Raw genomic sequence first — 27826 nt, 5'->3', positions numbered from 1 at the left:
CTAATTTATTATTTAGGCTACGAAACAGAGATCAAGCCAGTTGATAACGTGAGAGTCTAATAAACCACACGGTGTCCCTGAGTTTTAGTTATTTTAGATGTCAACAAGACATTACAGCCATGACTGCTTCTTCTTCTTCCATTCATAGAAATAAGGAAATAAACCCACTTTATTATGTTGGGGAGGGGAAATTAGCCTACAGATCTAAAGAGCAACGTTGCACAATAATTTGCACTAGTCATAATGACGTTTGAGATATCTTCAACTTTCATTCTGCCTAGGCAAAACTGAATTAAAGATATCTGCAATTGTCATTTAAGATGTGTGACGAGTTGAATGTTGTTTTCAATGACGTGATGACAGATATCTGTAATTCAGTTTTGCCTAGTCAAAACTGAATTACAGATATCTCTATTTATGTTACTCCACACTCGGCAATCGACTCCTACGGACTTTCCCCTAAAGATGCCAGCTGCAGCAGCAACATTTCCGGAAAGGTACTAGCTTGAGGAAATTCATTTTGGACTCTCTGGAACTGTAGAAGAGGTATAAAAATAGCGTTTTATAGCGGCGAATGACATGCCCTGGTCACTTCCAGGCTAACGAGTTTTGACTAAAAACGGTAAAATCGAACTTTCTCAAAACACATCCTAATGACATGATTTTGATGTCAACTCAACGTATGTACTCCCAGTCATCCGTAAATTGATCTAAAGTGCATTTTACTCCGGATAATTCCTTTAATTCCAGATAGTCAAACTTAAATGTTAAAATGGCTTGCCATATACCACCGTCTATGATCTCACTATGCCTAATTTGTCAGAATATCCTAAGAATCAGGATATGCAGGCCAGGGTATGATTTGCCAGGGAGGATGGGGTTATCTCTGCCTCTGCTTAATTCTTTTTTTGGGGAACAATATTCATGTCCTCATTGCTGCTTCGTATAAGAAAAAGGCTGTAACGTGACAACAGTCTAGTACATAAAATAACCTGACATTAGAAACAGACTGTCACTGTCATCACTTACGCTGCTGACACAGTGGCTGCGTTATGACTGGTCCTGTTGGCCTTGACATTGCACAGCATTCAGAATGCAGCCTGCGTAACCAAGCACAGATGACTTATTTCAGCAGAAAAGCTACCTGGACAAATGATAGAAAACAAACAGGATACAGTATATGATACAGTTATATTTTCAAACCCTCAAAATCTGATAATGCAACTGAGCTGTTGGTAGCCTATGATGGAGGACAACTCTGTGCATGCAGAAGAGAACAAACAGATTCTCCAAAGCAACTTACAGTACATCAGGCAACGAGAGATTTGCTGAATGTTACAAAAAGTGTTACGTAGGCTATTAGAAATCACTTAGTATTAGGCCTGCTGAACTACAATTTGCAGAGGACGCAGAGAAAGTATTATTTTGATCAATCAGCCAGCAGTGGAGAAATAATTTCAAGAAATTATCTGTAACGAGCAAACCAACAGCAGGCTACACTTTCCCTTCATGTTGTTGGTTATTTAAGTTGTCTAGCACAAGTTTTAACAGCTGCAAGGAATGCAGGCTTCTAAACTGTATGGCTCATCTTCTGGGTCGTATATTATTATGACCGCCGCGCAGCGAAGCCTAGACAAACTTTTTACTGGAGTTGAAGTTTTATTTGCTATATGGTATTTTGGGCCCCCCACCATCGACTTCAAGGCAGCGCTGCTCTTAAGGCACTAGGGTTAGGCAAGGGTCAGGGTTAGGGGCCTTGAAATCGACAGTAGGGGCCAAAAGGCCATCAAGCGTTTTATGCAGGGCAGACATATTTCAGGGTTTCAGCAGTCAAATGACAATCGCTCAGTCATGGAGTGGGAGTGTTATCACAAATTGCACCCAGAGGTTGTGTGTGTGTGTGTGTGTGTGTGTGTGTGTGTGCATGTGCATTTGTGTGTGTCTAAATAGAACTTCCAACTACCTGACCTGTTGCAACCAGCAGACTGACAGACACAACCTGACTGTTGGTGGTGGTTGCAGCACAGTTCCCCCCTTCACTGTAAACGTGCTTTGGGTACAAAGAAAAGCACTAGGCCTACAGACACAACCTGAAAGGATTGGGAAAGGCTGCATCGCAGGAGGGTGGGATGTATTTCTGGATACTCGAGGGCGTAATCTAGTAATTTATTGACTACTGACCAAATGATTTGACTGAAATCAACCGAAGCCCACTCAGGTCACATGAATAGGCAACGTTGAGCAAGTCCAGACCTATGTTCTACTGCTGGGGCTTTGGTTCTAAATGATGTTCTACAGCACTGGGGCTTTGGTTCTATTACTAATTATGTTCTACTGCTGGGGCTTTGGTTCTAAATGATGTTCTACAGCACTGGGGCTTTGGTTCTATTACTAATTATGTTCTACTGCTGGGGCTTTGTCTCTTCCTTACCGTCTGTGATTTTGCCTTGCTGCAGGTCTGCTGGTACCAGATTCTTGGCCGAGAGGCTGATGGCTTCAACCTGAAAGTCAGATTGGGAGACTGCCACCTGCTGGGCACAGGTGTTATGGTGAGTCCAGTCGCTCGGGAATGGCCCTCATTACTCTAGAGCTGCTGAAGTAACTTGTTTAAAAGTTTATATTGGTATCAGTTGAGCCATTAGAACAACAGGCAAATTGTACCATTACCTCAACGACAGAAAATCGCCACAGTTAATGTCTTGAGATCCTAAAAAAGCACCAATTTAGGGTTATTAGAAAAACAGTACATTGTCATTTATTTGTACTGATTTGTTTAGGTTCGACTTCCCTCCAAGAATAGTTTAACAAAATATGTTTTGCTTTCCACTGTTATAGTTGCAATAGAATCTTCTTATTAATGTCTGAACATCTGGCACAGTACTGCTCTGACATTTATAATAATGATGTTTTTTTATCATATGTTGTCTTAGATTCCTGCGAAGGGGGAGAGGCTGTTTCGCATTGAAGGGCTGCAGCATAATCAGAAGTACATCTTTGCAGTGGCTGCTTATGATGCTCAGGCGAAAATGGTGGGTCATTTGATCGGCGAGTCCACCAAACCCATACTGGCCTCTGCTCCCATATCAGTGCTGATGGTCTGGGCACACCTGGCACAGGTAGACATATATGGAATAACACATTCAACACATTAATGTTAGTTAGACTGGGTGCTGAATCTTTCAGATAATGGATATAGTTTTTGAATCAAGGACAGCCCTCATCAGTACTTTTTCAACTTTTCTAATCGCCCCACGGACGCTTCAGGGCCAGACGCCCTTCTTCAGCGTGTATTGGCTAGATGCCCTATAGATGCCCTATATATACAGTCTATGGTAAAGACCTCTGCATAACGATGACGACAAGAGTGCCCAAATGAATTATCTACGGCCCCCGGGATGATATTTGATTAGTATTAGAACCGGCCCGCAGGCCACAGCCGCCTGCTGCTGTTTTGCGCATCAATACTCCATTCCCCACAATGCAACTGTAGCCCACGAACTCACTGCGGCGCCGCAAGTGGGCCTCGGCTTCATTATGACCGCCGCACAGCGAAGCGGCGGTCATATAGGTTTAGTCAGATTTTTTCACAGTTTTCTGTGAATATCTCGAAAACCGTAGGGTTTAGGAGGACCATTTTTTTGTTGTATGTTGATCTCAAGGGGCCATGTCAACCCATTCCATAACCACTCATTTCATGTATAGCGCCACCTAGTTAAACACAAAAAAGTAAAAATGAGGTGGTGTAATTGAAGGTATCTGTGACCTAACATAGTCAAAACAAAATTGGAAGTGTAGGATCATTATGACACCCTATGTATGCACGCCAAGTTTTGTGGAATTCCGCTCATGGGGGGCCACACAATAAATGAATTTATGTTACTATACACCAACTGGCCTGTAGGTGGCGGAGACAGTTTTCTGTGAATATCTCGAGAACCGTGGGGCCTAGGAGGTCCACCTTTTTTTTGTATGTTGGTCTTAAGGGGGCATGTCAACCCATCCCATTACCACTTATTTCATGTATATAGCCACCTAGTTAAAAATTAAAAAAGCAAAAAATGAGGTGTTTTCATCTCAATATCTCTGGCTGACAAGGTCAAAACTGCACGAAATTAAAAGAGTAGGATCATTATGACACCCTCTGAATGCATGCCAAGTTTTGTGTACTTTCGTTCATGGGGGCCTTACAATAAAATAATTTATGTGTACATTTAGTGGCGCACACCAACAAGGATTCCCGGACACTGAAAGACCGGGGTACACAAAACTTGGTGAGCATGTACCCCCCACATGGATAGCATGGAACCGTCATTTTTCGTTTTCATCTGCAGCCCCCGCTGGACTGGACCCCCCGAAAGGAGGGTAGGGCAGACACAGTTCTCTGTGAATCTTTTATGGTATGTTGGTCTCAAGGGCCCACATCAACCTGGCTCATAATCACTCATTTGTGATTTGCCCCCCCCCGGTAAAAAATGAAAATCAGTAGGATTAAAAGAAAGCCAAAATAAATATTCATCATCATCATCATGGCTGCATTTTCAGTATTGGCGAAGTAGTCGTTTGTCCACTAGATGGGCGCGATCGTTGCAGTGAGGCGTAATTTTGTTGGAAGTTAAAAGTGGGTTGGAAAAACAATGGGCGCTTCCATACAAGGACTGTAATTTACCGCAGCGAACATCTAATAAGGATAGGACGATGTTCACATGAAGTGTAATTCCCATTTCTTCTTGAAGCCGAAATAAATCTAAGGATGTTTCTCGGACATGCTTGGTTTTTACTGCAGGTACGTTAATCTTGTAATATCAATAAGGACCTAGGTAATGTTACCGTTAGCGTTGGTTGAGTGATGGAGGCATTTGATTGATTGCATTTGTAGAAAACTATAAATGCGGTTATACCAAGCAAATTGATAGCAGCACTGTTTGTATCTTTCGACTGTCATTTATTGCACGTGCTACAAAATCATTCTGTGCAATGGAAGATTTACCAACGTTACACCGGTCTGATACAGTTTTGCCTATACATGTGTGAGACTGAGACGCCTGTTTATTTTGTTTTAAGTGCGTGCAGGGTGTGAGAGGGGAATCGATGTGCTTTGATTACAGCTTGGTAGTTGTAGTCTGTGAAATTAAAAAAGCACGCGTGTGTGAAGTATCCAAACAATGACACCTTCATTTCATTATGGCTGCTTTAGCAAAACACCTTAAGCTACTGTGTAGTGGGTCCCATTTAGAAGTGGCTACTTCATTCGGGCGCTTTCCTTGACTCATGGAGCTGCGTGAATGTTATTACAACTTTTCGCCACGATATGACAGTTTAAGTCCGCTTTTGATACTGTAAGGCGAAGCCATTGGTTTCAAAGGAGATTTTATTTGTGTCGCCAGCATAGCCTATTGACAATTTATGTTGTCAATAGGCCTACCTTATAATCCTACCTGTAGCTTAGGGAAGCTAACAACTTTCTATTAGGATCTAGTTTGTTAGTTACCGTTTTGTCATAACTCCCTGATGCATTTTGCATTTAGAATAGCCAGAGCGTGTATATCTCAATCGGAAAATTAAACAATATCGGTGCCTATGGACTAGGCTGGGTGAACCCAGCCTGATCTGCCCGCTATTTATTTTTGATTTCTTAAAAGATTGAGCTTGGTCTGATGAAAGCCAGACTAGCCATGGACCTCAGTTAAACAATGCAAGGGAACATGAATCAGCCTATATTTGCACTAACAATAACGGACAAAAGCTTTTCAACTTTGGCCCGTTAAAATGTGTATGAACAGTCTAGCGGCGCATTTCATCAAGGCCCATTTGGACATGTCAGTTATTTGCACCACTGGTTAGATGTAAAACAGCATTTCGTTTCAGACTAGGCTACTGTTACTTAATTTGTGCATTAACAATAACGTTTCAGACTACTGTTACTTAATTTGTGCATTGACAATAAAGTATTACATGAACTAAAGATGACTAAAATCTTATGTAGAAGAAGAAACATTCACAAAAATCCATCCATCCAAAATGACCTTTGTTTTTGATAGCTGTTGAAAACGGCATGGAACTGACAGAGATGTTTTTGTTTATAAATACATAAAAAATAAATAAATAAATAACATTATGCTGATACCTTTTGCTTTTCCCAAATACAATGTAGCCTACAGGTGTAAGTGACCTTTCATCAATCCAGTTGCAATGGATGAACTGTGATGAACTGCCCTACTTGTGATTGTTTAGAGATTTTAAAGGTTTTATAACAATTATACATCTTCTTTGGCTATTCTACAATCTATTCACCTTTTCAGCACCAGTAGGGTACTTTCTGTGCAGCCGCACACACACACTCAGGCATGCCAAACAAGCATACACAAAAGTTTCAAGAGTGGGGGATGGAGTAAAATATGGAGACAAATTGAAGTGTGATTTATTTTCGCGGAACGGATGTACAGGACTGAGCGGCGGTCATATTTTGTACCGCTATGCGGTACATCTAGTTATTCATCAGTATTCAGCCAGAGCAGATGTCAACTTTCAGCTACCCCCCTCCCCAGTGTTGTGCCTGAACGCGTTCATTGAACGAAAGTCACTCGTTCTTATGTATTTTGAGCGAACGTGAACTGTACTGTATTAGGCTACTACTGCCTGATGAACGTTACTGTGAACTCGTTCATTCTGGTGTCTGTGAACGGCACGCTCTTCAGTTGACCTTCGTTGAATAGGGTGCCAGATTTCTACAGAGCCTTCCACGCAAAAACCCGGCTAAAACACACCGTAAAAAGGCCTTAAAATGGCAGCATGTAGGTCACCATTTGTCAAACTATGGGCCGCGGTCCGCAATGTGGACAATGGTCTGCAGAGTGAAATTATTCCAGGGCCATCGTCTAAAAATTTGCTGCGCAATTGGTCAAGGAGCCGCGGACAGAAAAAGAAAACAAACATTTCTGCAATTATAGGAAATGCTTGTTAATTTGGTGTCATCAAACATAGAGGCATATAATTAAGTCGTGGTATGAGCGTTTATTCAATGCATGCGTGTGCACGTTGGTAGCAAAGCTAAGCTTCAATATTGGAAGGCTAATTATGAAACGACATTTAATAGAACGACGTGGATTTATGCAACTTCCATAAAAAACAGTGCACAGACTATATAAAACACTGTTTGGCATTAAGTATTAAAGTCAGCCAAAAGCTATTAATTAGTCTTAGTAAAAGATAGTTAAAGATCTCCAGATCAGGTGATTTACGCATGATCTGATCCGCCATTTACCATTCACAAAAGCTGGTATTGTGTCTCCTGAATCCTTACATTCAGGCATTCAAATTAAATGTAATTAAATATAACATACATATATAAATTCTATCAGTGTATGATGCTTGCATGAGGGAAACATCCCAAAACAACGGCACCCATATAACTGCTGTTGTTTTGAGAGGTATTTCTCATGCAAGCATCATGCAACAATGCAAAAACAATGAAACTATTGTAGGCCTAATTATATTTTACATTTGTAAAGCAGTACTCTGATGTGCATGTTTTCACAAACTTTTGTGAACAATCTTAGCACTTTAAACACTGTTTTGAAGTGCATGTATAGCAATATAGTATAAAAATAAAAATAATTGTGATATCATTATGGGTTCATGTAGGTGGGCCCTATGACCCCAAAGTATGCCTTGACTGGGCCTCAGGTCAAAGAAGTTTGAGAAAGGCTGATGTAGATGACTAAGCAGCAAGGAGGCATCATATGATCATGACAAGGTCGGTGAGGATGGGAAAAATCGTACATTTGTGCAAACTTTGCCCGCACTTCAGTCACAGTCATTATTCATTTAATCATTAAATAAAATACAGTACACGTCTTGGTTCAATAGGTTACGTGCAGTCATTTTAATATGTTTTAATAAACATTGAACCAGTCCGGCCCTCGGCTTGTAGCAAATTTGTTTTTTTGGCCCTCTAATGTATTTGACTTTGACATCCCTGCTATAGGCGTTTTTAGCAGGCATATTAGGAGTAAATGGGTTAAATGATGACTTCTGGTGCAACTTCACACAGAGGCTTGGGCTTCAGGGCCTCCTGAGCTCTTGGGCCCAGTAAGCCCATTCAGTAGTCCATCCCTGGACCTGTGGTATGACTCCTTTTGTCTTCAAAATGTATACTTAAAAAGAAATTACAAACTAGAGTATCTTTGTTAACCTCTATATTACACAGAATGTTAACCTCTATATTACACAGAATGTGTTTTTTAGAATGATTTTTATTAGAATGCGTTTTTTATTACAATGATACAATTGTAAAAGGACGTGACCGAAGCTGAGGCAAGCCAGGCAATAGGCCTATAGGCCCGACGGTAATTTTAAAGCAATTTACAAAAGATTCACTGAACAAAAATGCTGATGTGGTACATGAAAATGTAGCTAAAAATGTGGAGAATGCAATGCAACCAAGCATTTTGGACGATATATTTGCACAAGCTGGCAGAATAGGCAACATGCCGATGTGCGTTTTATTTGGAGACTGTTTTGCGAGACAGAGACTGAGTTTGCTGCTGATATTCTGGGGATAGGCTACGACATAGCCAATTTAGGACTTTAGCCTTTTAATATATTTGCTACATTGGATCAGTCTTTCTAGAACAGGCAAGAGCCTCACGTCAGCAGCGCTGCATCACCCATATAAAACAACCAGCGGATGGTGGGCAGGTGCGGTTTTGAAAATTGGTCAAAAAACTTTGGTGCTGATGGATGGCCCCACATGGATAGCATGGAACTATCGTTTTTCGTTTTGATCTGTAGCCCCCGCTGGACTGGACCCCCGAAAGGAGGGTAGGGCAGACACAGTTTTCTGTGAAAATCGACGAGAACCGTAGGGTTTAGGAGGACCACCTTTTTTTTGTATGTTGATCTTAAGGGGCCATGTCAACCCATTCCATAACCACTCATTTCATGTATAGCACCACCTAATGAAAAACAAAAAAGTAAAAAAGAGGTGTTGTAATCGCAGGTATCTGTGACCTAACATGGTCAAAACTGCACGAAATTGGAAGTGTAGGATCATTATGACACCCTCTGAATGCACGCCAAGTTTTGTGGAATTCTGTTCATGGGGGGCCATACAATAAATTAATTTATGTGTACATTTAGTGACCGTACACCAACAGAGTTTTCTGTGAATATCTTGAGAACCGTAGGGCCTAGGATGACCAATTTTTTGCGTATGTTTGCCTCCAGGGGTCATGTTAACCCATTCCATATGCACACATGTGCATAAACAGATTCACACGCACACACATACATTCACAGTAATCATACGTATGACCAGGGTGCGATTTGTGTAAAAACCAGAGGGGGGGATGGGGATGATTTTGAATACGTTTGTAAACCCCCCCCCCCCAAAAAAAAAAAAAAATGAACGAACGAACGATTCATAGCCTAGTAATGTCATGGCTAATAATACCCTATATTATTTTTGCCACCTTTGTAACATTTTAGTTTTAGTTTACCGTGGTGTATGACTTTAAACAGCGAGTGTGCTTGGTATGATGACCAGCTCCTCGAATGCAGGGTAGGACTACGTTTTGACAAGCATACAAATTCACCTTGTTCTTGCCCCATCTGAAATGACTTCTCTACTTTTGCTGCCTCCATCCTTTCTGTATTTGTTGTGTAAAAAAACGTTGTATATGATGGCACTGAAGTCTTAAGTTAGTGAATTGGCTAACAGTGTTAGTTGGTAACCAAATAGCCTACACATTGCGCTACACGCTGCGTAGGCTACGTACATTCTCTCTCCTGCTGATTTGCGTTCAGTAGCCAATCTTTCCAAAGAAAGGTGAGCACAAACGTCAAAACACGAAATCCCATGGTGTTTGCTTGAATATCTCCGCAATCATTAGTGCTAAACGAACTGAGACAACCCATTGAAATAGCGGAAAATACACTTTCATCGGTTAGGCTACTACACATGTAATCTGATGCATCTCGTGATCATCTCCATCACTTTCAGAAAGACTGCATGGCGCCAGCTTGATTCATGTCCTGTTGTAAACTACATGCTGATCATTATCACTAGGCTAGTGGTTTAGGGCGCGATTTTTTTTTCTCTCCCTTTCTGTTTTCGTTAGTCTTAACTTTTTTTTTTACTCAAGTAACGGATGGGATTTTTGATGTAGCGAAGTACAATACTTCACTCAAAATGTAATCAAGTAAAATTTAAAATACCGATTTTATAAACTACTTAAAAAATACAAAATACACAGAAAAACTACTCAATACAGTAACGTGAGTAAATGTATTTCGTTACTTTCCACCTCTGGACATATGTACGCATGCATGCACATGCACACACACAGGCACATACACATACACATACACAAGCACATGCAAGCACACACACACACACACACACACACACACACACCCACACACACATAAACATGTACACGCACACATGCACACAATTCAAGAATTTCTCAGAATTATGAACAGGCAAGATGGGGGTGGGGTGTATAAAATGTATTTTACATGTGAAATCTATGAACTAATCATGTTTTGGTACTAGCAGATACCAGTGAGAATTGAATGTGCATAATGCAATTCAGTGAGACAGTTAAGGCCCATTCACACCAAGAACATAACGATAACGATAACTATAACCATAACGATAAAAGCGTTCACACTGAACAACGATAAACAAAGTCTCTCATTGTGTTAATAAATGTGAGGGCTAAAATTCGATGGGTTCTGATTGGCTATTAGCATTTTATCGTTGTGAAAATCGCTCTGAAAGTGATCCCCAACGATATCGTTCTTGTTTATGTGTGAACGTCGTCATTCATATTAACGAGAACGATATTTATTTATAGTTATCGTTATCGTTTTTGGTGTGAATGGGCCTTTAGAATCATATATGCCTTTCAGCGTGACTTATTTTTGTGTTCCACTAAATTATCAAAATTCTATTGTGGATATAAATTGTTTCATGAACAGTGCATGTATAGTTGTGAAGGTAATGCTGATGTCAGCTAGCTAGATGGTTAACGTCAGATCAAAACACAACAGCTTGTAAATGCACTTCAATAAAGCTGTGTAACGAAATGATGCACTGGTGAGAGCACTATGCTAACGAGGTGTATGAACATTGAAATCGGTCAGGGGCAAAAGGAAGAAGAGCATCTAAATAACTATTGTTTACATCAGTCTTTTTGAAGGAGATACGTTGCCCAAATAATATGAAAAAGATGCACAACAAATGGCTATGGTTTGTCAACAAAAACGTTGTCTAGAGTATGCATCAAAAATAGAGCATGGTAGCCTCCATCATTCTCAAATGGAAAAGTTTGGAACAACCAAAAGTCTTCCTAGGTCTGGCTGCTCAGCCTAACTGAGTAATCCAGGACAAAAGGTCTTGGTCAGACAGGTAACCAAAGTCCCAATGGTCACTATGAATAAGATCTAGAGTTCCTGAGAGAAGTGTTCATGTGTTCCTACTAGCGTTCCTGTGTTCCTACTAGCTACCCCACATACTATTTTAGTCCTATGAAATCAAATTGTGGGATTGTGCGTATATTTATGGCAAGTTCCGCAAAGATTGATACATGTGACACACACACACCAATTTGATGCTGCTAAAGATTTTATTGATCAGGAAAAGGGGAGAGACAGAAGAGAATCAGAAGAGAGGGACAGAGAAATGTCAGGCGGAGGTGTAGTTCTCCTCTCTGAGTGACCACTAGAGGGTGCTGTGGTTCAGCTGTAATTGCGGATGGTGTCTTGGATGAACTTTATGTAACTGATCACACGTGTGTACACCCCAGGGTAGCCACGCTGGGCACAGCCATGTCCAAAACTCACCACCCCGACCTGGACAAACTTCCCAGACGCCGACTGACACACCAGGGGGCCGCCAGAATCGCCCTACACACACACACATACCAAGAGGAACACACATACACACACCCATACAAAAACATATTTAGAACTCCCCCTGCATACAGTACACACCTCAAACATGTAGTAACATTGTATGGCAACAGATGCACACACACAAATACGTAAGGGATAATGTATAGAACGCCGGTCATTATTAGGAAAATAAGTCCCGACAGGGCGAACCGGACCCCGACGCGCCAGCGGAGGGGTCTTGTTTCGCCCTGAAGGGACTTATTTTCCCATAATGACCAGCGTTCTATACATTATCCTGCTTATTATACGGCTACTTGCCAAAACGAAATAATAAACTCCCCACGATATGACTTAGCCTACATAGCCTAGCCTATTTGTTACCGTTCATCGGCATTTGCTGAGAAACAAATAGTTCGCAACAACACACACTGCTGAACTTGAATCAAACATTCTTTAGAACACAGCTGATCAACCGTCTGCTTTCACGTTTGAATGAAGTTACAGTCCTTGCGTAGTGATATAAAAGACGTATCAGAAGCACAAACCCCATTGCCATTGACAGCGGTAATTATATGTTTGCAGTGGTAATTACATGAATTTATTTTACCGTAGAACGTTGGGAAATCCCATTCAAGTCAATGGAGCGTTCTACTAGCATTGTGAAGAGGCGTATAATAAGTAAGGGATAATGTATTGTCCGCCAGTAATTATCAGAAAATAAGTCCAGACAGGGAGAACAGAACCCCGACGCGCAGTGGAGGGGTTTTGCTTCGACCTGAAGGGACTTATTTTCTGATAATTTCCGGCGGACAATACGTTATCCCCCTTATTACACGGCTACTTGCCAAAACGAGAAAAGAAACCTAACACAATTCATCTTTAAAAATGATTTTGCTACCGTTTCGTGTCTTCCGCTGACAAAATAAATAGTTCGCCACACAGATAGAACTTGACAGTTTCAGGTGTTGCGTGGCAACGTCTTAATAGCTTACTTTCCCTTTCAATGAAATTCCATTGCAATAAGCGAACAGAATTCTTGCGGAGGGATATGAAAGACGTTAATCAACCCGTTGCCATTGACAGCGGTGATTTATATACTTTGCCGGTGATTTATATAGATTTAACATATGCCCGAACGTTGGGAAGGCCCATTCATGTGAATGGAACTTTCTGCAGCACTCTGAAGAGCCGTGTAATAAATAGAAATACATAGTGAAGTCTTAATCACCTCGTTACAGTTTTTGCCCATTGCTTGAACACTTTTTACACAAGCACACAAGACACAACACTGGGAAATAAACCATTCACATCTATGTCGAATTGAAACACTACTATCAAAACCTAACAATCCTTTAATGATGTCAAAATGTCACTCTGATGACAAAATGATACACACTTGCATCATATGAATACACTTTCAGATTAGCAGCAACACACTATACTTTATTTAAAACACTGCTGTCTTTCATTTTCACTGCTTTTATTCAGTTTATCAGTTCACATTCTGTGAAACTCAATGTAACACTTACAGTTTTTGTTATGTGTTTTTTTCCCAACAAAGGTTTTGACAATCACCCATTGTGTTTTGTATTTTGAATAGATGTGTTGTCTCAATGGTACCATGAGATTTCATTTATGAACAAAGTGTCTTATGTATGAAATAGTGTGTAGTGTGCAGGAGCAAGTGTGTTGCAGAAAGGTGCAAGTGTGTTGCAGAATTGCAACTAAAGTGCAAAGCACACTGTGTTTAAGGTATGGTTACACTGTGTTTAAGGTATGGATACACTGTGTTTAAGGTATGGATACACGGTGTTTAAGGTATGGTTACACAGTGTTTAAGGTATAGTAACCAAAGCTTCAAGTTTTGTTACTTTGGTCTAAGCATGTGTCTATAGTGTTCAAGCAATGGGCAAAAACTGTAATACACATGTTCACTAGAACACACACACATACACACACACCTGGCATGAGTCCTTGCCCCCCCGCTTGTATCCAGCACAGAGCTGCTTATCAGTGGTTCTGGGGTACACCTTTCTGCAGGTATTGTCGTCCACTAGGGGGAGCTTCAGCTGCTGCAGGGTCTTGTTACCTCCCAATGGAGCTAAGAGAGGGAGAGAAACAGCAAGTCAGGATAGAGAAAGACACAGAGAAAGAGTCACATAAATAGATAACACCCACACCCACACATCAACATAGGCATACCAATATTGAGAACAATATTGTTGTTCGTTTGATAGAGGTAAATAAAGGGGCCTTACAGACATGTTAAGCCCACATTATGGTTATGAACATATGAATATTTTGTAATCAGATTGGCACAGCGTTAGTATAATTTTAGTATCCTGTACTATTTAATACCCCTCTACTGGAAGAAATAATGTTTGCACTGAACATGTGCTAGGACTTTTTATGTTGATCCTGGTCCTAAAGTAGAAAGTAGAAAGTAGAAAGTTTTCAGTCTTGTTTGAGCCAATTGGTAACATTGTAAACATACCAACATTGAGTACAACCATGCATTCATTCATACACAAACAGAGACGTGGACACATGCACATACACACACACACACCAGCTCCTACGTTCTGCAGTTGTTAACAGTAAGAGAGGCAGATGTCAGAGGCTGATATATGGTTTTAAAGGCTCTACAAATCAATGTTATATCTATGGAACTATGTCAACATTCTCTGTGTGTGTGTGTGCACGCTAATGCGTTGTCAAACACACACACACACACACACACTCACACACTTACTGTCCTCAGCCACGGTGCCCCATCCGGTGACCCAGCACTCGGAGCGGGCGTTGAAGACATCCCAAGGGGTGGGCAGTGCCACGGGCATCACAAGAGCGGAGAAGTAGACTAATTCATCCAGCTGCACCAGGGCGATGTCATTAAGCGCCCCATCCACATTGGGACGGTAATCAGGATGGATCACAAAACGGCACACAGAGTAGATCTTGCCATCGGTCTCACTAAGCTTCAACCGGCCCACCACCACTGGACTCAAATGACTGTGTGTGTGTGTGTGTGTGTGCATGTAAGTGGGTACATGTGTGTGTGTGTGTGTGTGTGTGTGTGTGTGTGTGTGCATGTAAGTGGGTACATGGGTGTGTGTGTGTGTGTGTTTGTTTGAGAGATGGAGAAATATATTATATATTATTATATACACAGCAATTCTTAAGAACCCCAACCCCCACCTCTATGGCAAGCCGATTGGGCATTTATTCTGATATCTTGATATCAGGCATAATTGTCATATACATGCAAGCCATTTTTGTCAACTAGTTAACTAGTGAGCCATGTTTGTGTGAACTAGTTAACTAGTGAGGGCCAAAATATGCACACTAGTTAACTAGTGGGAGCCAAAAGGCTCACTAGTTAACTAGTGAACACATTTTAGCTTTACTAGTTAACTAGTGAGAGCCAAAAATGTCCACTAGTTAACTAGTAAAGGCCAAAATGCATACCAGTCAGCTAGTTAAAAGCTTTTGGGTGTCACTAGTTAACTAGTGACAGCCAAAAATGTGCACATGTTTACTAGTGAAGACAAAACACCTCACTAGTTAACTAGTTGCAGTAGGTCAATGTCACTAGTTAACTAGTGAACCATAAATGGCTTACTAGCTAGCTAGGTGATGGCAGTAGGCTCACTAGGTAACTAGTTGATGCATCATTTGTCCAAACTAGTTAACTAGTGAGGTCATAAATGTATACTAGTAAACTAGTTCAACACAAAATTCACACTAGTCAACTAGTGGCGCAGAATTCAAATTAGGAGGCGGAGAATTCTGGAAATTGAGGCTTTCTATTGGCTCCCTATGTCCAAATAGAACATGACAACCAATCACAGTGCAGAATTTCACAAAATCCCACCCACAACATTTGCATGTGGCACACAAGTTAACATGCTGGCCAAAGGAACTCTAGCTAGTAAACTAGTGGCTTCAGTGTGACACTTACATGTAAACTAGTGAAGGCAGAACTGCTCACTAGTTAACTAGTGAAGACACAAATGCCCACTAGTTAACTAGTGAGGTCTAAAAAGTGTCACTAGTTTACTAGTGTGCACCAAAACACCCACTAGTGAACTAGTGATGGCAATTTCCATTCGACTAGTTAACTAGTGAGGTGCAAAAAGTGTCACTAGTTTACTAGTGTGCCCCAAAATGCCCACTAGTTAACTAGTGAAGGCCATTTCAGCCCCACTAGTTAACTAGTGAGATGCCAAAATGGTCACACAGTTTACTAGTGAGGGTATTGTGGGCCTTACTAGTTAACTAGTGGCATGCATATTCTGTTCACTAGTTAACTAGTTACACCTAAAAACACAAACAAGCTGACCGTTTTTGTCCACTAGTTACTGTATTTTCCGGACTATAAGTCACACTTTTTTTCATAGTTTGGCTGGTCCTGCGACTTATAGTCAGGTGCGACTTCTATATGAAAAAATATATAATTGAACATGTTTTTAAATGTTAATATAAAAAATTTATATTAACTGACATGAACCCTACGTGAAACATTATGTTTACAGCCGCGAGAGAGCGCTCTCAAATGCACAAGTGCTGTGCACTTTCAGTCAGAGATTAGTGCTTGCACTATGTCTGAAACACACGTGCATACCTAAATTGTCAAATTATGGCAGGGATTCTATTTATAGCCGGGCCTCAGATTTGGACAAATAAAAGCCAGTATAATTTTGTTTCAATTTAACTCATAAAAGAGGTCTTCTTAATATTTTATATTGTTGGTTGGTATTGTTGCCAATGAAGAGTAATTTACACCATGAGTCTCCAACACCTTGCTCTCATTGCTCTCAAGCTAGTTAAGCATGCGCACCCCTTCTGAGCTAGAGGCTGAAGCCTACATTTAAACACAATTGTTGCTGCCAGGCATCAGCCTATGAATTTTATAAAAAAGTAAATCATGCATAATTTAACAAATAACTACATTTAGGCTATCTTAGACATCTTTGGCTATACAGAATAAGGTTTCCCTTGCAGCACAGCACACGAATGAATGAAAGCGTGGATACCTTATCTCGCAATAAGTGGATGGCAATCGAAATTCCCGACATTATGAAACTTAATAGTAAGCCATTAAATACCCCACAGATTTCAGTGGTCATCAGTCCCGATATTTAGATATATAATCAACAGTCCAAACGTAAATTAAATCTCAAATTAAACATCTGCTTTTGATAGCCTACCCATGCCGCTCCAAACGAAAAGTAGGCCTATGTCTCACAATAAAACGCAAGAAATAAAGGACTATATTATAGTTGACTCGAATACAAGCCATGGCCAAATAAAGGTGCTGTGCTTTCTTTAGCGAGCCTAAATTTGAGGATTTCACGAAGTCTCCTAAACATCCCTCACCGGTTATCTAGACATGCATGAAAACATTTGAAAACAAAACGCACTGCCATGTGATATTTGATCGCTGTTTTGCTACTAATGATCTTTCACGTAATAAATACGCACAAGTGAAAGTAGGCCTAATGTGCGCTCCGTGTCTGTAGCTGTCTGTTCACGTCCGCAATAGAACGTCAAATAGAGAAGTCATCCATGTTCTCTAGGCTACGTTATAGCCTACGCGGTCATGCTTCTGTATTTGCAAAATTCCTGACGGTTCCTGATCGCTAAATGTTTGTTTTCCTTTCCTGTCGATAGCGGTTGATGTTGAAGCACCTAGGCTATAATTTGACTTCAGCGGTGACAAATCCTGCTGAGAGAGAGAGAGAGAGAGAGAGAGGCACCCCCAAAGTGGTCCTGCGCGCGCGCGTGTGTGTCCGTCAATAGTCCCGCATTCAGGCCGCTCCATTATTATATTAATGTCAGACAGGGTACAGGATAAAATGTGTGGGAATCTCTCGCATTATGATGGCTAGATTTGCGGGACTTTTATTATTATGCTCAATACTAAGTAATAATTTATTCAGTAATACCGCAATTCAGCTGGAATTTAGACCCTTTTAAATGTGCATCTTTTTTTCTCTCGCTCTCTCGGAGGTGGCCAGCCAAGCAATTTTTCTGCTGCATGCCAGCCTGTGCCAATATATCGTACAAAATGATTGATTGCATTACATTCTCCACATTTTTAGCTAAATTTTCATGTACCACATCAGCATTTGAGTTCAGTGATTTTTTTGTAAATTGCTTTACAATTAGCGTCGGGCCTTGTCAGCAGCTTTCGGCTTGCTTCTTGCCACTATTCACTCCTTCTTCTTCATTAACATTCCCTGTAGAATTCTCAATATGTTTGGCCTCAATGTGTACAGTTACATAGTCTGTCTGTTCTTAGTCTTGGATTTTGTGAAATACATTTCTAAATATCACCTGCTTGCTGCAGCTTCGGGTCTGCATCGCCAATTTAAACCCGCATCTTTTTTCTCTCTCGAAAGATTTAATCTGCTGCCATCGTCCAAAATGCTTGATTGCATTGCATTCTCCACATTTTTAGCTACATTTTCATGTACCACATCAGCATTTTTGTTCTGTGAATCTTTTGTAAATTGCTTTACAAATACCGTCGGACCTATTGGCCTATTGCCATGGCTTGCCTCAGCTAGGTCAAGTCCTTTTAAAACCGTCTTTTTCTCTATCGTGAGCATTTAATCTGCTGCCAGCTTGTGACTCCACAACGCCCAAAATGCTTGATTGCATTGTATTCTCCACATATTTAGCTACATTTTCATGTATCATATCAGCATTTTTGTTCAGTGAATCTTTTGTAAATTGCTTTACAATTACCGTCGGGCCTATAGGCCTATCTTTCGGTCACGTCTAAAACTGCATCTTTTTCTCTCTCATGAGCATTTAATCTGCTGCCAGCTTGTGACTCCACATCGCCCAAAATGCTTGATTGCATTGTATTTTCCACATTTTAGTAACATTTTGGTGCACCTCATGGCATTTTCTTTCAGTGAATCTTTTGCTTTGCAATTACCTTCCTGCCCTCCTCTTGGCTGCCTTCACTCCTTCATCTTCATTAATCTTTTTGGCCTCAATAATCCAGTTACATAGTCTCTGTTTTTGTTTTTGGATTTTGTGAAGTACATTTGTAAATAAATGCGACTTATAGTCAGGTGCGACTTATACATGTTTTTTTCCTGCTCATGAGGCATTTTTTGACTGATGCGACTTATACTCAGGAGCGACTTATAGTCCGGAAAATACGGTAACTAGTGGAACAATTTAAGTCTCACTAGTTTGCATGTGTGGCCAGATCCTGACAGTACCCCCCCCCACGGATGCCTCCTGGCGTCCCCTGAAAAGTCCAACCAGGGTGGGCGGAGGGGGCCTGGACGGAGGGACTGGTCATACAGACTGTGGCCACGGGGCAGGGTCAGACGGGGCAGACTCAGACGAGTCGGGGCAGGGTCAGACGGGGCAGACTCAGACGGGGCAGGGTCAGACGGGGCAGACTCAGACGAGTCGGGGCAGACTCAGACGGGGCAGACTCAGACGAGTCGGGGCAGGGTCAGACGGGGCAGACTCAGACGAGTCGGGGCAGACTCAGACGAGTCGGGGCAGACTCAGACGAGTCGGGGCAGGGTCAGACGGGGCAGACTCAGACGGGGCAGACTCAGACGGGGCAGACTCAGACGAGTCGGGGCAGACTCAGACGGGGCAGACTCAGAGGGCTTGGGCAGGGAACAAACAGACAAAGACTGGACTGACTCGGGCAGGACGACAGACTCAGACACGACAGACTCAGACACAGGGGCAGGGGAAGGGACAGGAACAAAGACAGTGACAGGAACAGTGACTGGGATGGTGACGGGGGACAGTAACAGGGACGGTGACTGGAACAGAGACGGGCACGGTGACGGGAACGGAGACGGGCACAAAGACGGGGACAGACCACTCAGGAGAGACAGGAACAGAGGGCTCGGGCAGAGGCGGAGAGCCAGAGGTAGGCGGAACCGACTCGGGCAGGGGCGGGGCCGGAGAGTCACAGGGAGGCGGAACCGGCTCGGGCAGAGGCGGGACCGGAAAGTCAGAGGGAGGCGGATCCAGCTCAGGCAGAAGTGGGGCTGGACAGACAGGCAGAGGCTGGGCTGCCGGCGTGGCGTAGGGAAACTCGGCTGCCGGCGTGGCTGCAGGCGACTGGGCTGCAGGCACAGGAGCGGACTCGGCTGCGGGCACAGTGGGCACAGGAGCGGGCGCCTCTGGGCTGGGCACAGGAGGCATGGTGTCGGATGACCGGGTTGGCCGACGCTTGGCACATCTCCTCCTGGAGGGAGCCTGAGGGACCTGGATGAGTTCTGGGGGGAACTGGAACTCCTCAGGATGGGGTTCTGGACCTGAAGCGGCCGGCTGAAGGCACAGCACGCCCACCCTAAGCCCCTGGCAATGAGCTGGAGGGGCAGGGGCAGGGTCAGGCAGGAGACTAGCAGCCTCAAAAACTGGGTTACTGGAGGGACCAAGGAGGGACTGAAGGCTCTTACCCAGACCTGACCGGATCTTTGAGCTTTTAATTACTTTTGAAACCATGTGCAGTTAATGTGTACAATCTTTTGTTTTTCAGTTATTAATCAGAAAAGCGCAACTGAATGCATACATTTATGTCTGTGGTTGCCTAGCAACAATAAAGAAAGAATAATATTAAAATCGATCCCTTGAATCTTTGGTGTGGATCACTAAAAGCTCACTTGTTAAAGCATGGGGTTTCCCTTAATAAATGTTTTGATAATCAAAACCATTTTGACAGAATATGAGATACTGCATACTGCAGGCTCTGCTTTACTATCTATACTGAAGTACCGTTGCAGAGCAGTGTGTCATTTTAGCCACTAGGGGCCCTCATCAGGACCTGATCGCGAGGCTATGAACAGTACATTTACATTTAGACTGGGTGAGATTCTTACATAATACCCAATAGGAGTCTTCTACCCACCCTCTCATTAGAATTTACATAATAGCCGTTTCAGGCACTAGTTAACTAGTGAGCTGCTTCACTGCCACACATGCAAACTAGTGAGACTTCAATTGTTCCACTAGTTAATTAGTGGACAAAAACGGTCAGCTTGTTTCTCTTTTTAGGTGTAACTAGTTAACTAGTGAACAAAATATACATGCCACTAGTTAACTATTAAGGCCCACAACACCCTCACTAGTAAACTAGAGGGTACTTTTACATTTACATGTTAACAAGTGACCATTTTGGCATCTCACTAGTTAACTAGTGGGGCTGAAATGGCCTTCACTAGTGGGCGTTTTGGAGCACACTAGTAAACTAGTGACACTTTTTGCACCTCACTAGTTAACTAGTCGAATAGAAATTGCCAACACTAGTTCACTAGTGGGTGTTTTGGTGCACACTAGTAAACTAGTGACACTTTTTGGACCTCACTAGTTAACTAGTGGGCATTTGTGTCTTCACTAGTTAACTAGTGAGCAGTTCTGCCTTCACTAGTTTACATGTAAGTGTCACACTGAAGCCACTAGTTTACTAGTTAAAGTTCCTTTGGCAAGCATGTTAACTTGTGTGCCACATGCACATGCAAATGTTGTGGGTGGGATTTTGTGAAATTCTGCACTGTGATTGGTTGTCATGTTCTATTTGGACATAGGGAGCCAATAGAAAGCCTCAATTTCCAGAATTCTCCGCCTTCTAATTTGAATTCTGCGCCACTAGTTGACTAGTGTGAATGTGTCTTGATCTAGTTTACTAGTATACATTTATGACCCCACTAGTTAACTAGTTTGGACAAATGATGCATCAACTAGTTAACTAGTGTGCCTACTGCCATCACCTAGCTAGCTAGTAAGCAATTTAAGGTTCACTAGTTAACTAGTGACATTGACCTACTGCAACTAGTAAACTAGTGAGGTGTTTTGCCTTCACTAGTAAACATGTGCACATTTTTGGCTGTCACTAGTCAACTAGCTGACTGGTATGCATTTTGGCCTTTACTAGTTAACTAGTGGACATTTCTGGCTCTCACTACTTAACTAGTGAAGCTAATATGTCTTCACTAGTTAACTAGCGGGCATTTATGCTGTCACTAGTTAACTAGTGGGCACAAACATGGCTAACTAGTTAACTAGTTGACAAAAATGGCTTGCATGTTGGCCTGATATCAAGATATCAGAATAAATGCTCAAGCGGCTGGCCAAATTACATAGAAGTTAACAAGTGAGCATTGGGAATTCAGTAGTACCTTACTAGTTGACTAGTAAAATATAGAAGTCTTTAAACTAGTTAACTAGTGCACATTTCAATGTCCACTAGTTAACTAGTAAACATGCTGAGCATTACTAGTTAACTAGTAAGATATGAAACATATGAACTAGTTAACTAGAGAGAATTTGGGCCTTACTAGTTAACTAGTGGGCATTTTGGCTGTCACTAGTTAACTAGTTCACACAGAAATGGCTCACTAGTTAACTAGTGGACAGAAATGGCTTGCATGTATATGACAATTATGCCTGATATCAAGATATCTGAATAAATGCTCAATCGGCTTGCCATACACCTCCAGTGTACACACACACACACACACACAATAAAGAAAACGTACTAGTTGTTTGAGTCGACACAGTGGGCTGCCGTCAGAACCCATTGAGTGTTGATAAGGGAACCACCACAGGAGCTGGTATGCTGAGAATAGAGTGCGCACACACACACACACATACATTTAAACTTTTTTTGGATTAGAAGATAATCATACATCATAGCATAATCCTAATTTGACAGAAAGGTGTACAATAGCAGCCATTATTCCAGTCCATTATGCACAAGGGTAAAGGTGACACCTACGCCTCCATATGTAGAGGCTACTAATTACTGCTGATACAGAGCAATATTTTGCCATTGACCTTGTTCTTAGAGAGTACACACATCTTACCCTGGAAATCCAGAGTTCTCGCGAGAGCACAATGGAATTGTCTCTGCGAGACAGTCTGGCAATGAGCAATGACGCACGTTACTTTTTCCCTTGCATTCCGGGGAACCAGCTAAACTGATGAAGACAGCGCTGCAATGTTGGAGGACAGTACACATTGGTCGTAGTGTTATCCGATTGTGTCGAAGTCCGAAATCATTCAGAGTAAACATGGTCTAGTGTTATCCAATTGCGTGCAGTGAGATTTTTAAATGCATGCTTGTTGCCGCCCCTCGAGTTGGGCCATTACATTGTTCGTGGCCAGACCCTTAATCTTTCTAGATTACCAGGGTCTAGAGGTCCACATCTTGTGTACATGGCCTTAACTACCAAAAATGAGGGCAATGTTTGTACATGATTAGCCAGAGTTACTAAAAACATTGTACCATGGTTGGTATTTTCAACAGTTTTGAAGCATAGCAGATGTCCATTTAAAAACTAATTTCTATTATTGGAACGGCTTTGGTGTGTTGTTATTGTTATTATGTTGGGTGTATTTGGTGTAATGTTTGGTGTTTGATGTGTTTGGTGTAAGTTATTAATGGCAGTTTCCAATGTAGCGCAGTTCGTGTGGGGCGGAGGGGGCAGTCTGTCTTGATATTTTCATTGTGATTGATTGCAGTAAAGTTGGCATTGTCGCCGAGCTCCTTCACAGACGGTCGTAGCGCGCAATATACAGTCCTTTGTATGCCGTTAAGGATGTGCGCGATCGTCTCCCTTTGCTGGCTGTGATGTTGCAAACAGAAGCTACATGCAATGTCATGAGCATCAAAGATATGAAGAGAGTGGTACCACAAGGGAAGCTGGAACGGAGCCAAACCAGGTTGAAGCTCTATGCTCTCAAAATGTGAACGCCTTGGGCTGATGCACTTCACCATACCACACCATACCTCAAACACAAAGCTTTTAACTTTTACAACTCATACTCTTTGGGGTCCCCAGGGTTAAATTTTGGGGCCACTCTTATTCATTCTATATATAAATGATTTTGTCAATTCCTCCCAAATATTTCATAAAATAATTTTTGCTGACGACACAAATTTGTTTACATCACACAGGAACCCACTTATTTTACAAGACATAGTAAACTCAGAGTTAACCAAAGTGGACTCCTGGTTTAAATGTAACAAACTGTCATTAAATGTCAGCAAAACAAATTTAATTTTATTCAAATCGAACAAAAAATTTAAAAACATTGATCACTGCCTGTTTAAAATCAATGGCCAGGAAATAAAAAGAGTGCATGCCACTAAATTCCTGGGGGTCTACATTGACGATTCTCTCAACTTCAAATGTCATATAGACCATCTAGTAAACAAGCTGTCCAAGTATGTTGGCTTGATCTACAAGATCAGATTTCCTTCCTCTGTCTGCCCTCATAGCCTGGCGAGCCAGACCCACATTAAAATGTAGGGTCTGGACACTCATCGTTCGTAGTGCTCAGTCCGAGGGGCGGGATAATCAGTTGTCTTTCAAATTCCCTCTGCACGCAATAGGATATTTGTTTTCAAGTAGCAGGGAATTCAAGCCAAACCGTTGCAACTCTTCCATCAATCATTATGTTAAGCCCACCAAACGACTCTATACACGATTTCAATGCCTGATTAAGTTTCGATTTCTGGAGCTCACAAGCCAACGGAGAGTTGCTAGTAGGGGTCGACCAATTATCGGCCGGGCCGATTATTAGGGCCGATATTTAGTATTTAAATAATCGGCCCGGCCGATTATTAAGGCCGATATTTAGTATTTTTATAATAATTGGTATTGGTAATTTTTTTCACCGATAAGCCGATATTGAAATGGATAAAGAATGAAACCCGCTACTTTGTCTGTAAAGCGTCTCTCACTCCCTGCATTTGCTACTCTGTGGTCGAGAGCATTGTCCCGCCCCACTACAATCGCCCTGATTTGTCAGTTAGCACCCAATGCAGCCAATCAGGATCGAAGACTAAACACAGAGAAAGTTTAGGATTCTCTGAGGCAGAGTGTAGATGGGCTTCAGCTGTACGGAGCTATTTTTTCGAAGGTAAGGAAGGTACCTTACATTGCTGAAGTTGCAATGAATCACAATCATCTACACTGAAGTTACAAAAACACCACTTTGGACGCTATTGTCTCTTTGATCCGGATCAATAAGTAAAGCACCCACTTCCTTCATTTAGCGAATTCCCGATTGATGCACGTTAGTGATATGCTGTTTAGCCTAGGCTACTAGTTAGCCTACAAACTCGGTGCTGCGCTGGCCGGGAGTTCTTTGCCTCTGCCTCGGCCCATTAATTGTGAATAACGGGACACCTAGGCGGACGTTATCCCTTAGGCCTACATAGTAGACAAGTCCTAAATTATGCGATAGCGAACGTCAAAAAGTCTAGTTGCTCCTTTTTGAAACGGACTGTCAGAAAAGACTAGGCTACAGGCACCCAGGGCCAGCCGTAATTTAATTCGACCTGAAGTAGCCTAAATCGCGGCCTGAGCTGGCTATTAACGTGCCTTTTAGGCTCACCAAAGTGTAGCCTACACATGGACACACATTGCATGCTTAAATAGCCTAAGAACTATTTTTAAACTGTTTTGTTAAACTGTTCAACCGTAACAATTGCCATCACGCATGCACCTCTTCCTCTCCCTCTCGTGTGCACTCACACACACGATGGCAAAGCATTCTCTTTGTGACAGGTCCCTTAACAAGCACATAGCCCATTGTGTAGGCCTAGTCTATGAAAATAATTGCTATCACTCAGTTCTTGGATTAATATCATACACAGGATTTACATGTGATGCAAGTTGATAGACAATTGTGTATCAAAAGAAGAAAGAAAAGTTTGCATAATTAAATGCTTTTGAATGAATTTTTTGCAGCATATCGCCTTTACCATCCACCCCCCTTTTTGACAACTGACATATCGGTTTTACATATCGGTTATCGGCCTCGAAAAAACCATATCGGTCGATCCCTAGTTGCTAGACTAGCCCTGGCAGCAAATGTAATTTGCTGCCCCTAGGGGCGCGTCTAGATTTCTAGGCTACCCTTTTCACATTGTACAAAACTCTCTTTGAACCTCACCTTAAATATTGTAATGTGATATGGTGCAACACCTTCACCAGCCATCTTAAAAAACTTGTATCCTTGCAAAAGAATGTCATATGGGCCCTGTCCTGGTCAGAGATAAATTCCTACACCCACCCTGTATTTCACCGCTTTGAGTTACTAAGACTGGCTGAGCTGAATGTTTATCATAATGCCTGTCTTATGTTTCAAATTGTCAACAGGCTCAACCCTAGGTTGTGTAGTCTTATTCCCATCTCCAGCCCCCAGCACACATACCAAACAAGAACTAAACCACTCATAACAGGTAAATGTTGTCGACACGTGCGTGCCAGTATGAGTGTTGCCTGTAGGGGGCCGCAGATTTGGAACAGGATTGATGATGGCCTCAAGGTGTTGCCCTCTATCTCCAACAAAAGACAACTAAAAAATAATCTCTTACTAACCTATATCTAATATAAAACTGTTTTCCTCATGGACTACTGGGATGTATGTGTATGATTGTATGTGTATGTGATGTTATGTGTATGTAATGTTAAGTATGTATGTTATGTTGTCACCATCTGGTCTCAGGTGGTTACTGTGAATATCATTGTTTGTACCACTACCCTTTCATGAACCATGGGCCCCCACCTATAAGCTTTTCTAGCTTCTTTGGGGGACCCATCCACTCTATCCGTCTGTCTTTGTACCTATACTGGTTTACTGTAATGTTTGAAGTGGTATTGTGAATAAACTCAAACTCAACTCAAACTCAACTCAACGCAACACTGGCTGTGTAGCTAAAGACAGTAGGTGGGCTACACATACTGTAGGTGTTTTAAACTTTTCAAAAATGTGTGTGTTGGGGGGGGGGGGGTAGATTTTTGAAATTATGGCTGCTAAACCAACCTACACAATCTGGACTGTGGTCATAACATACATCTACATCTTATAACATATTCCCTAAATTTAAAGTTAAAGTTATATTCCTTTTAAATTTAAAGATATTTTTCTGTCTTGTTTGTCAAGCAATTTTTTATTATGTTTACATTCTTGTCTTTTCATGTCATAGTTAATATTTAATAAGCAAGCTATTGCACTGTTCAATCTCCGCACTGTTCACTTTTGCTCATCTATCTAAACACTTTGGGAGGGACAGAAATAACTTTAGCCTGAGCAGCTGTGGCTCATGTGACATGAACATTGGCTACCTTATGCATTATCACTGCACTTCCTGACACTACCCTACATGGAGACATATCTCACATTAACAATGGAAAAAACATAACGTTATGTTTTGTGCGAGTGGGTTAGCACAAACATAGATTTTGGTGAACGAAGATGCAGATCACTAATTCATTTCTTTGCGCATCAGCCCATGATCTGCATTTACTCCAGCGAGATGAGTGAAATAAATGTTTTTAAAGCCGTTTCATTGCCATAGGCTATTTGCTACGATATTTACCTGCTATGTCTTCAGTTTTCATGGACAGTTACAGGAATCCATGTCATTCGTTATATCGTTCCTTCTAACCTACCCAAGATATCTCCAGAGTGGTTCAGTTTGTCAGTCAGTCTCAGCCTCTCCTCTAGCTCCTCTATATGTTGGGATTTATAGTTATTTTATTACATTTTGTTACACTTTAGGAGAACACAGACGAGAGCCTCGCTCCACCTACTCCACCGATGTCACTGTAGAGCAGTGGTTCTTAAACTGGGGGTCGCCAAATATTTTGGAGGGGTCGCGAAATGATTTGCAGTCTGGATTAAAGACATGCTTCTAAAGGTTTTTAGTCAAAGGCTGCCATTGACATAATGCCTTTGGTGTTGACGTAGCCTACCTATAAGCAGTGTTGTATGTAACGTACTTTTTCGGGTAAAAAGTTGTGTAACGCGCTACTATGAAAATTTCAGGATCAGGAATCGAGAGCATATATACAAAAACGGAGGGGTGAAAAATAATCTTGTAGTGAATAAAACCGTTATCACAACTCTAACAATTATGATT

General features: G+C 41.8%; 1 protein-coding gene across 1 annotated transcript in view; it reads right to left on the bottom strand.

The window, feature by feature from the left end:
- Positions 1-11611: 11611 nt before the first annotated feature.
- The window catches only part of LOC125310744 (tryptase-2-like), a 29162-nt gene continuing 12947 nt past the window's right edge, over positions 11612-27826 (bottom strand). The window contains exons 3-6 of the mRNA XM_048268386.1: positions 22428-22507; positions 14651-14910; positions 13860-13999; positions 11612-11910 (exon numbers count right to left, since the gene is read on the bottom strand). Of these exons, the coding sequence (XP_048124343.1) occupies positions 11743-11910; positions 13860-13999; positions 14651-14910; positions 22428-22507 (648 nt within the window). The 3' untranslated portion in view covers positions 11612-11742. The remainder of the gene's footprint in view (positions 11911-13859; positions 14000-14650; positions 14911-22427; positions 22508-27826) is intronic.

Source organism: Alosa alosa, chromosome 17, assembly GCF_017589495.1.
Source record: "Alosa alosa isolate M-15738 ecotype Scorff River chromosome 17, AALO_Geno_1.1, whole genome shotgun sequence".
NCBI lineage: Eukaryota > Metazoa > Chordata > Actinopteri > Clupeiformes > Clupeidae > Alosa > Alosa alosa.
Note: the sequence above shows the minus strand (reverse complement) of the source record. Positions and strands in the feature narration are given on the sequence as shown.